The sequence below is a fragment of the Corticium candelabrum genome, chromosome 15, assembly GCF_963422355.1.
Source record: "Corticium candelabrum chromosome 15, ooCorCand1.1, whole genome shotgun sequence".
NCBI classification, from domain to species: Eukaryota; Metazoa; Porifera; class Homoscleromorpha; order Homosclerophorida; family Plakinidae; genus Corticium; species Corticium candelabrum.
Genome location: NC_085099.1, coordinates 7003246 through 7015330, shown reverse-complemented (window position 1 = coordinate 7015330; position 12085 = coordinate 7003246). Strand labels below are relative to the sequence as shown.

The 12085-nt window shown below is 44.3% G+C and overlaps 2 protein-coding genes across 2 annotated transcripts; both read right to left on the bottom strand.

Annotated features, from left to right (window-relative positions):
* Positions 1-8376: 8376 nt before the first annotated feature.
* On the bottom strand, positions 8377-10555 carry LOC134191431 (uncharacterized). Its single transcript, XM_062660050.1, has one exon. The coding sequence runs from the start codon at positions 10498-10500 to the stop codon at positions 8401-8403; it is 2100 nt and encodes a 699-aa protein (XP_062516034.1). The 5' UTR covers positions 10501-10555; the 3' UTR covers positions 8377-8400.
* Positions 10518-11694, bottom strand: LOC134191592 (uncharacterized). Its single transcript, XM_062660214.1, has 2 exons — positions 10579-11694; positions 10518-10535 (listed from the first exon to the last, which is right to left on the bottom strand). Exons 1-2 carry the CDS (start codon positions 11692-11694, stop codon positions 10518-10520), a joined length of 1134 nt encoding a protein of 377 aa, XP_062516198.1.
* Between the last annotated feature and the right edge of the window lie 391 nt (positions 11695-12085).

The following is a 12085-nucleotide window of genomic DNA, read 5'->3' as shown; positions in this document are numbered from 1 at the left end:
TTATTCGTATTAGTATTTGTCAATCATTACTATCATTTGTCCTTTTTCACCTTTACTAACACTTACTTGACAAGTCTACCTAAGCTGATTGCTATGATTTAGTTTGTTTTCAATGTCCATGTCCACAATGAATTAATTAAAACTGGTAAATAGAACGCAGTACTATACAGTGACCAAGAAAGAGTCACAAGTAGCCTTCTTCTCGCTCAGACTGTCTGACCTCTAATTTATTAACAAAGACTGGCACGTGCAAAAAAGCTAGAATGACCTTTCCTTAATTAAATAAACTGTAAAAGTTTCAAAAGTAAACATCTGTTTGGTACCGTAATTTGAGTTAATTAACAAATGTCGTTCGTAGTATTAATTATTGCATCGAGAGGATGACTAGAAGGTGGCAACGTGCCCCAGTAAACGTTTAGCTGTTAGACCGCGGTTAGCCACAACTGTAAACAAACGATCTTGTCATCAATGTCCATGCTGTAATGCATCACAATCATGCTATTAGCACGCTGTAAACTGTTTGTTGATAACGTTCTCACTTTACTTTGACTAGAAATGCCATCTCACTGTAGAAAGTAAATGTGTTAGGACTCTAGTATGTCTCTCTACCTGTTGACGATCTATTACTGTCGACTAAACATTGCCTAGATTAGAGTGTAATTGTACCAATTACACGACCAGGTATCACCTACTTGGTAATCTCCGTGAACTTGATCTCAAACACAACTAACTGTCTGTCAAAACACAATTACAGCTGAAGTCGTCTAGACGCTACAAGTAGCAGCTTGGCCCAAGCGCAGCACAAAGCACAAAGCAACTTGAAATTGTGTGACGACTTCTAGAGGTTGATCAACAATTATTTACTGGTTCTCAGAATTTTTGCAACTACTCGTAGTTCCAATTGCTACTCCATTAATGACCTCACCAACCATTTGTTCTAAGAATAAATATGACAATCACGATCAAATGATAAACTTATGTCATCTTCCTGTGAGGCAGCTGTCTGTGTACAGTTAGCACTAAGTACGTGCACACGAATTCATAAACAAAGGCCATGTTGCTTCTAGTAAACGGCTATTCAAGTTACAACCTCGGTTGTCATTTCTAGATAGCTATAAATTGAGCCTTGTTACTCCTATTGACACTAAGAACTGATGCAAGGGTCTGTAGTTCTTGCAATTACGTCAATTCTTTCTTCGAAACAGGTTGAAACTGTAACAACAACATAGTAATACGAAGAAGGAAAGAGGTTAAAGACATAATGAGCATGCACACCTGCCGATAGCTGCATTCTCCATGGTCCGGTGCACAGAGTAAAGACAAACATCTTGAGTTTTGAGGTGGAGACTTGCGCAACTTGCGTAAGTCAACTAGCGGTAGCTACCTAATAGCTCCTGAGTAATCCTCAATTTGTCTTGCTAGGAAGGTCGTATGCTACAGAACTATTACTGATCTTGGTCTCACGATTCTTTAGTTAAGCACATTTTATCCTAAACTTATTCAATTACATTTAGTAAGTTAAACCCTTACATTCCTATCAAACAACTCTGACAATGTATTTATTGCTAAGAGATAATTGCCATTAAATTAGTACAGTAAATGTTGGAAGCCCGGCCATATAGACGTCTTTCTGTAGACTCGGAAAGTTTCTAGATAGAGTAGATTAGAAGGTTTTCGGATACAATTATCCGCCAGTATATACGAAAGAATGATGGCAGTGAAGGATCCGTGTATTATAACAATACTAGTAATGTAATAATAATAATAATAATAATAATAATAATAATAACGCACCGGAAAGATGAGCAGCAGTGGCTACCTATCTCAGACAATGAGGTCACATCGTGTCTCAAAAGGATGGGGAACTGGAAGTCTCCTGGTCCAGACAAGGTTTATGGTTTCTGGGTCAAGCGTATCACGTGTCTTAACACTGATCTGACTCGTAACTATAACCTGCTGGTTCAGAATCCAGACTCTGTACCCGACTGGTTGTCTCAAGGAATAACCACTCTGATTCCTAAGAATGACAAGACTGACCAGGCCAAAAATTACAGGCCTATCACGTGTCTGTCTGTCTTCTATAAGACCCTCACCTCAGTCATCAGGCAGAGGATTGCAGGGCATTTGGATCAGAGAAACCTCATGGCTCGGAGCAGAAAGGTTGTCGACAGGGATCTTTTGGTGCAAAGGATCAGCTGTTGATCAACAAGATGCTTACCGAAGACTGTAGGACCAGGCACAAGAGCTTGAGCATGGCTTGGGTGGACTACCAGAAAGCCTATGACAGCGTGCCACACAGTTGGTTGCTCCAATGCCTTCAGCTGCATAAGATCAGTCCAGTCTTGTGCGGGTTCCTGTCACGTGTGATGCAGAGTTGGAGGACATCGATGGTGCTTTCTTGCGGGAATAGTACGATCAAGACAAGGCTTATGCAGATCAGGAGGGGTATTTTCCAAGGTGACTCACTTTCTCCACTTCTCTTCTGTATGGCTCTCAATCCTCTGAGTAAGGAGTTGAACAGAACGGGTTACGGCTACCGGATGACCACTGGGCATGGTGAGACTGCCAAACGTCAGCTTATCAGTCATCTACTTTACATGGATGATCTGAAGCTGTATGGCAGAAACTCTGATCAGTTGGACGGGTTGTTGCACACGGTTCGTACCTTCTCTGATGACATCCAGATGAAGTTTGGTCTGGACAAATGTGCTGTTGCACACTTTGCCAACGGCAGACTATCTGGACACAACTCTGGAGTGACGGTAGGAAAAACGGACACCATCAACTGTCTGGAACCGGGTCAAGTCTACAAGTACTTGGGTGTGGATGAGAGTAACGGTATTCAGCACAGCATGATGCGGGAGAGACTCCGTCGCGAGTACTTGCGCAGAGTGAAGGTGGTTCTCCGGACTGAGTTGTATGGTCGGAACAAGATTCTAGCCATCAATGGGTTTGCACTACCGGTTCTCACTTACGGTTTTGGCGTCATTCATTGGGGGTGCACGGACCTGCAGCAGCTCGATCGACGGACCAGAAAGCTTCTCTCTATGCACGGTGTCCACCATCCTGCTGCAGACGTTGACCGACTGTACGCTCCTTGCAGTGATATCGATGGGGGTAGGGGGTTACAACAGATTGAGTCGACATATCAATCTTGTATTGTGAGGCTGAACTGTTACCTTGCTGACAGTTCTGATCCTTTCATGCAGATGATACGGGAGTGTGACTCTGGAAGACCTTCACACTCGATCAAGCGCATGGCTTGTCGGTTTACTGCACAGCTGCGGAAGAGTCTTACTTTGGACGACAAGTCGCAGAACTTACACAGGAATGCATCCATCTCGGTTGAAGGTGGCTTCGAGCAAGCGCCTAAAACAGATGTGAGACATTACCGTACGTGTTGCAGTTCTCTTCGTGTGCGGTCCTGGAGCGGGAAGCCTATGCACGGGCAGTATCGCCGTCTCACTGAGCAACCACCTGTGGACATGAAAGAGACCTACGGATGGCTAAGCAGCGAATCTTCCTGCTGCAACTGAGGGACTGGTTGTTGCTGCTCAAGACCAAGCTCTTCGGACTCGGTACTATGAGCGCAAGATTCTACATCGTGATGTCAGTCCTACTTGCCGCATGTGCAGTGTAGGCCTGGAGACAGTCGACCACATTGTGGCAGGCTGTAGTGCTTTGGCACCGACGGACTACACTGATCGACACAATCAGGTGGCATTCATCATTCACTGGGACGTTTGTCGCCATTTTGGGGTTCCAGTGGAGAGCAGATGGTACCGACATCATCCTGATAGGCTTGTGGAGACGGATGACATTACTATGATGTGGGATACCAGCATCCCCACTGCCAGGAAGATCAAAGCCAATCGTCCAGACATCTGTCTCAGAAATAGGAAGACAAACACTTGTCTTCTTATTGATATCAGCTGTCCTGCTGATGGCAACATTGGCAAGAAACATGCTGAGAAGTTGGTGAAGTACAGCGACTTGCGAGTGGAGATAAGCCGCATGTGGCATTGTCGAACACTGGTGGTTCCGGTGGTCTTGGGAGCTTTGGGCACAGTGCACGCAGGTATTGCACGGTGGCTGGACATTATTCCAGGTCATCACAACCTGCAGCACTTACAGAAAACAGTGCTTCTGGGATCTACTCGGATCCTTCGTAAAGTCATGTCTTCTTTCTAGACAGCCGTGATGGTCTAAGTACTTCTGAAGCAGGGTTTGCTTCCGGTACTTGTAATAGACGTTACAAACCAGACTGATCTGGTTGAGCACGACAATAATATTGAGTCACCGCCGTGGCTTAGTGGTTAGCGACAATGGCTACCACTTCATGGTTTGGGGGTTCAAACCCCAGTGACGACAGTAAATTGTGAAACTTGTCTGTCTTTCTTTCTCATGTTTCTCTAGCTTTATCCATGAGACTATGACTCGTTTCAGTCGTTGGGGAGTTTCTGTGGTCTGGCGAACGGTCCGTTGACGATGACGTCCAGTGCTTTCCTGGTGGTCGTTGATATCCACTAGGCGTGCTGTATCGAGTACGCGGTCACCGTAATGCCTGCAGTCTATATCTAATTGGCTAGTCATTGATCGCCGTATGGACTACACGGAAACATGTACCCCGCTGGGCTCACCTGCCGGGTTGGTGGGCGCCCAGATGGGGGTAAAGACCCCACTTGCCCCTTATGAAGGGGCATAACGACACATAACAACAGCACTTACAGAAAACAGTGCTTCTAGGATCTACTCGGATCCTTCGTAAAGTCATCTCTTCTTTCTACACAGCCGTGATGGTCTAAGTACTTCCGAAGCAGGGTTTGCTTCAGGTACTTGTAATAGACTTTACAAACCAGACTGATCTGGTTGAGCACGACACACATAATAACTTACTTCTGAAGCAGGGTTTGCTTACGGTATTTGTAATAAACTTTAGAAACTAGACTGGTCTTGTTGAGCAAGGCAAAAAATAATAATAATAATCTAGAATGGACTTAGAAAATAAATCTAGAATAATGCAAGAAACCTAACTTTATATAATGAAATCAACGCAGCGACTCCCAATTTGTTGTGATATATTCTTACAATTGTTTCAATTTTAATAAAGTGATGGTTGAACGAGAATAGCCGAAATCCCATTTGTCAAAAGTTCGTGTGAATGAGATCCGAGCTGTAGAAATTCAAGGAATCAAATTGTGATATCTTTTTACAATTGCTCCAATTTTTCATAATGTTTGCAAATTGATAGATAAACGACAACACACAGAATACTGTTAATTAATTACAGTTGTAATCGTCAGCGGATAAATTTATTAATTCATACAAATGGGTTCCGAGCTGTAAAATTTCATGGAAGCAATTAGCGAAAACAAGTATGAACTTGATTCGATATATCTAGCGTCCAGCGTTTTGTCGTATCTTACGTGCAGAAAAAGAATAATTATAAACTATGTTCCAAAATCTGGTTCGAACGAATTCGTCTGAATGGAATTTCGACATTTACGATCCAGAGCTGTACCGAATGAGTTGCTTCTATTGTAAAATGTAGTACCATAAATTAATAAATAAAAGCAGCCATTGCATTTTCAGCATCGGCGCGGCAGAGGTAAGACGAGAGCATGAAACGGCGAATAAGTCGTCAAAATGCGCGAATACGGTCTGGTCGACAAGGACAACAGAATCTTACCTTGCGTTTCTTGACGTCTCCAAGCTTCAATGGCCATCGTGACAGCAATGCCGGGATTTGATACGTTTAGCGTCTAACGTTTTGTCGTGTTTTACGCGCAAAAGATCACGCTAGATAGCAAAATCTCGTTCGAACGAATTCGTCTGAACGGGATTTCGACATTTCCGACCGATCTAGAGCTGTTTGAAAGTACTGAATGGGTTGCTTCTATTGTGAAAAGTAGTGCCATTTCATTTTCAGCATCGGCAGACGTAAGACGTGAACATGAAAGCGTCGAATCTACCCGTCGAGATGCGCGAGTACGGTCTGGTTGACAGGGCCGTCAAACTTTGATTTGCTTTTCTGACTCTCAAAAGCATTTTAGGTGGTTTCCATAACAGCGCAGGCAATTTTTAGGTTTAGTAGATAACGCCTAACGTCAAAATTTTACCAAGGCAAACTTGTCTTGGGTTCATGGGCGTTCTACGTCGTTTCTGAAAACGACTAGACTTTGCAGACTGTGTAAAAGTGAGCGAAATGTGTATGCATTGCATTCAGAAAGTTCAACGTCTCAACCGAAGACGAAAAACATGAAAATCCCATTGGGACGAAAGATTCTTCCCAGTCCCGTTCGAACGAAAGAATCCCAGTAAAAAGATGAACAGGCCCTCCAGGAAATCTGGGTGAAACACATCACCAGGTCGATTATTGCTTTCCCCTCCGCACTTTTGTTCCCGTTTGGAATCTCTGTTATCAACAAGCAGTGCATGCCAGATAACCTCGCTGATTGCATTATGGTGTTTTATGCAAAGAGGTCCATGTCCGCAGTCAAGGACATGGTCACCAAAACAGTCCATGACATGTTCGCATGGACATCTTGCCGCTTGTTGACTGTCCAGTCTATATATATATATATACATATATACTAGTACACATGGCCTGTCCTTCGTACGGGCAAGATACTGTAGTGTAAAGATAGGTCTGTGGACACGTCACGTGCAATCTTTGTTGCGAGGTCCCGGATGCGCTGATGAATTGAATCTGTTCTTCGCGCTTGTTTCGATAGAAATCGACACACTCCCCGTGTAGCGCTTGCTGCAGAAAACGTGTAGGTTGGATTTGGCGCAAATGCAATCAGAATTTGGAGAGAAACGAAAGCGCTAGAAGAGTAAGTTTCGTCGGCAAGAGATATTCGATTGCTCGAAGCTTTGCGAAGGACGACGATGCACAGTCTACACAGGACTGGTGTGGGTGTGTGTTCGAATGAACTGGAATGTGTAGCGTTTGCGTCATCGAGAAATTTTGCACGGGGGTCGACCCCTCGAGAGGGGACCCGATGCAAATTTTTTTAATTTTTTTACGCAAACCTTCCGCTATGCGTACCGAGTGTGCGTGCCGATTTCGGTTGCAAACGGACAAAAGACGTGGCCGCGTATCGCGAACACACACACAGAACACACAGACAGTTTGAGCTTTATATATTTAACTAGATCCATTTCCCGTCCTTCGTACGGGCAAGATTCTGTAGCGTTCTGCCGAAAGTGCAAACACGTCAGGTGCAATCTTTGTTGCGAGGTCCCGGATGTGCTGAATGAATTCGAATCTTGCTCTTCGCGCTTTGTTTCGATCGAAATCGACACACTCCCCATGTAGCGCTTGCTGCAGAAAACGTGTAGGTTGGATTCGGTGCAAATGCAATCAGAATTTGGAGAGAAACGAAAGCGTTAGATCTACGCTTCGTCGGAAAAAGATATTCGATTGCTCGAAGCTTTGCGAAGGACGGCGATGCATAGGGTCTACACAGGACTGGTGTGAGCGTGTGTTCGAATGAACTGGAATGTGTAGCGTTTGCGTCATCGAGAAATTTTACGCGGGGTCGATCGAGAAATTTTACGCGGGGTCGACCCCGCGTAAAATTTCTCGATGACGCAAACGCTACACATTCCAGTTCATTCGAACACACGCTCACACCAGTCCTGTGTAGACCCTATGCATCGCCGTCCTTCGCAAAGCTTCGAGCAATCGAATATCTCTTGCCGACGAAGCTTACTCATCTAGCGCTTTCGTTTCTCTCCAAATTATGATTGCATTTGCACCGAATCCAACCTAGACGTTGTCTGCAGCAAGCGCTACACGGGGAGTCTGTCGATTTCGATCGAAACAAGCGCGATGAGCAAGATTCGAATTTATTCAGCACATCCGGGACCTCGCAACGAAGATTGCACGTGACGTGTCCACAGTCCTATCTTTACACTACAGTCTTGCCCGTATACGAAGGACGGGCCATGGATCCTGCTGTCTGTTCCCTATAAGTGTGAACTTTGAAAATCATCAATATCTCTGCTGTTTAGTGGACTTTCGTGATGATCTCGGTATCGTTAGAAACCGCTAGGTCTGGCATTTCTGTTTATCAAATTATCTAAGCCTTTCCTGCAAACGAAACGGAAGGATAATACTTGTGTATATCAAACACAAACGGGTGGAGCAATGGTTATTATCCAATTATCTTGTAAGACCAACGGATCAGCAACTGGAACCATCTAAGATAATTGGTATAACATGGTCCAACTGGAGCAGCTCTTAGTGCTCTAATGAGCACACCTGGTGTGACCTCTACTTCATTACTCACTTCCGAGTTCACGCTTATGGGGAACAGACAGCATATATATATATAAATATATATATATATATATATATATATATATATATATATTTATTTATTTCTTACACACCTACTCACATACAGGGAAGTCCCAACTAAGGACTTCAGCTACTTCCGCAAGTATGCGGCTAGATATCATTCTAGCGTTATAAATCCATAATCTAACAGAAAGCTGCTCTAGCAAATTCTTTAAAGCCTTCCAGAAGGGAACAGCTAACACAGCACATACTTTTGAGGATATAGACTTCAAAGTCTCTAGACTGTCTGGTGACCAAAGGCCAAGTGTTTCAACTACCAACGGATAAAATGTACCACCAGTCAAAGATACTCTTGCATGGTGACGATCATCCTTGCCCATTTCTGCTGCTTCTGCAACAACTCCTGATGTTTCAGCAACTCGAGCAATGTAAGATGGTTGCAACGTGTTTCTTACAGTGATGTCAAAATATCCAGGCCGTCCATTCAAGAAATTCGGATGGAAGACATCACCTGGGCGGCATTTGGATTGACCCGAGCTTCTCTGTTCTTTCACAACTTGTTTGGAATCAATGAGGAGTGATTGCCAAATAGACTCACATAAAGCATTATGTCGATTCAGACGATGTGGACCATGACCACACCCAACAAGATGATCTCCATATGGGTCAAGTGGATGACCACATATACATCTGATGCTGTTTGGTGGGAACGGAAACACAGGTAGACCCAACCAGTATCTTGCTGCTACAACAAACTCATGGGGTGACATGGTGAGGCCTAAGTTACGGTTTGGAGTTGCCCGCAACCATGCACCAGTATGAGGAGATGATAATGTCTTCAAGCGAGCCCTATCTCTGAGACTCACTGAATTGAGTAGGTTGGAAAATGAGATGTCATCTAGTTGAATTTGAATCTGATGTTGTGTAGCTGTCACCAAATCTAATGAAGGTGAATCCTTTCTTGAAAGTAGGTTATGCACGATTCCTCGTGCTTCGTCTTCTCCAGGCAAGGGTTTGATCAAAGTGAGAAGAGAAGGATGGTTACGTTTCAGTAAGCAATTAACTAACTTTCGATTTGAGTTACAGCTGCCAAGAAAAGCGGAAGGTGAAGTAGATAAGGCCTCCCGGATACCCATACCTCCTTTTCCAATTGGCAATACTGCTTGTGACCATGCAAAGTCAGAAATTGAAGATCTTGTGATACGGCTGAGAGATCGGCGTAACCCTTCATCGAAAATAGACAATGTGCTCGTAGCAACCCCAGGTCTCACAGATCGTAGCAAATGGTTGATTTTACATATGGACAGGCAACTTCTCAACAACTGAAGTTCCACTTGTGGATTTTCAAGATCAGAGAGATGAGATTGGGTATTTGCTACTTGATCGACTCGCTTCTTGAAACAATTAGTGAAGAAATCCGATGAACCAAACACAGGAGAACCAAGCAATTCCATTCCATCTGACAACCGGTGTACTTCTGGTGGAAATTCTGGATGTGTTCGATCTCCTGAAGGCCAAAACACTTCACACTTTGATAAATTGACATGAAGGCCCAGGGAAGGACCTTTCTCTATGATGAAGTTTATTAACTTTGAGACAGATTTCCGTGTGCCAGCAAAAGTACCATCGTCAAGGTACCACAAATTTAGGTCTAAGCCAGGCACTTCTCCAACTTCATCCATTAGTTCTAGGACGACTAAGGAGAACAGCAGTGGTCCCAGTGGATCGCCTTGTTGGACTCCTGCTGTAGATGTAAGGTGATGATAGCCAAAGCGCAACTCAGCAGCACAGTGATAGCACCACTGTACCCAAGCTACCAATTCAGGAAATTCACTGCCAAGTCTCTTCAGGAATGAATTGCGATGGCATTCATTGAACGCATTCTTCATGTCCAGTTTGAAACAGCACAGGTCATGTCTAGCACTGTTCTCTTCAATGTATGACCTTAGAGAATGAACACTTGCCTCTAAACCTCCTCGTATTCCAACACCTACCTGACCATATGGTAAGAAGACGTCCGGTAAGCGAGGTTTTATAGCAGAACAGCAAAGACGGCTAGCCAAACGACGCAACACTTCCCCAACAGCAATGGGCCGAATGCCGCCAGCCTTCTTTTGGAGAGCAGTCAAAGGGGCACCAGACAGGAAGGGAGAAATGTTGCGATCAAGTTTTCCAGACAACAAGAGACACATCAATCGTGTTAGGTTTTCTAAACAGGACTGCGCTTCTGGAACATTGCAACCTCGTATAGCATCAATTAAGTGTTGTGCTCGAAGATGAGAATAACCGGGACTTGAGCCATTGGGAAATGCTTCCAATGCAGAAATAACCTCCTGAGAGTCCACAACTAGTGAAGGTGGGACTTCCTCTAGCCAAGCAGGAAGATCGTGAACTGGATGTCGATTTGCCAACTCTTCTAAAGCTTCACTGCTGTCATGAGAGGCACAACCTCGTGAACCCAAAGCCTGAAGTGCATCACTGTATCGACCTTCTGAAGCCAATCTCAATGATCTTCGAGTATTTGTGGTAGCGGTATTTGAGGAATTCAATGAAACATGGCAAGGGTTAGTCTCAGCCTTGACATCCAGCCACAGTGATAGAATATCTCCATCCAACCAACGTTGAAGGCGAGAAGACAAAATTTCCTTTACAACGTACCTTTTCTTTCTCCCACCACGAGGAGGACAGCGAAGGGTAGCTTTGGCCAGCATGAAGAGGCGAGCAAAGCCCCACAGGCCACCCTCACAAGCACACCGTAATTCTTTAGCTAAAACCACACTTAGAAGTGGTCTAACTGATTTTGGGACATGAGTAACTGTCTGAACTGGTGTGGTGACAACTTCGTTCATCAGTGAATTGAAAACAGACAATTCCATGTCACCAACAGCTGGATAGGACATCATAGAAGCTGCTTTAATACCCTCGAGCACCAAATTAGAAGATGAGGATACAGGCACTGATGAAGAAGTAATCCTTGAAGCTGATGTTGGAGCTACCTCAGGTGAATTCTGAATTCCAATATCACCGTTAACAGCTGTGGATTCACACTGACTCAACCAGGATGATGCACTTGGATGGGTCATCAAACCACGACATCTACCACGACCAGGACCTAGAGAACGTCGGCAAAATGAGAAACGATTACCATAAGCAAAGCCACATTCTGAACATAAGCGACGGTTGTGGAATTCTAAGAACTGAACATCCGGGAAATTTCTGTAGCAAATGTGGTTTGCATTTATGTGTTGAAACAGCGAAACTGTGTCTCTTGTCACCAGAGAACATAAAGGACAACATGAATTAGGACTTTGAGTAGAACGCCTACAGTCAGGGGGATCATCTTCTTCGGTATCACTCTCTACGCAACCAGAACCAGACTCAGACATGATTCACCTCAAACTGTGCACAGAGGCCAACAAAAGAAAATGTTGAATGCAACAGCAGCAGCAAGTCTTGGGTGACGACAGAAACCAAACGTTGAGCTCAAAGAAAGAATCCAATGTCAAACGTGACGACAGAAACCAAACGTTGAGCGCAAAGAAAGAATCCAAAGTCAAACGCTCGCGATCGTCGATGGCTTGGTGGGGTGATTGTGACGTCACAATGCAGATAGTACAGATCTGGTGAAAAACAAGTAGAATTCGACGGAAAACGCGAAATTCACGGATATTGATGCCAGGAAACCAACAGACGAAGATAATGAAGGAGTATGAGATGGGAGAACGGCAGGAAAACGATCAACTCGAGGTAAAAATTCAAATGGCGGCGACCGTTGAA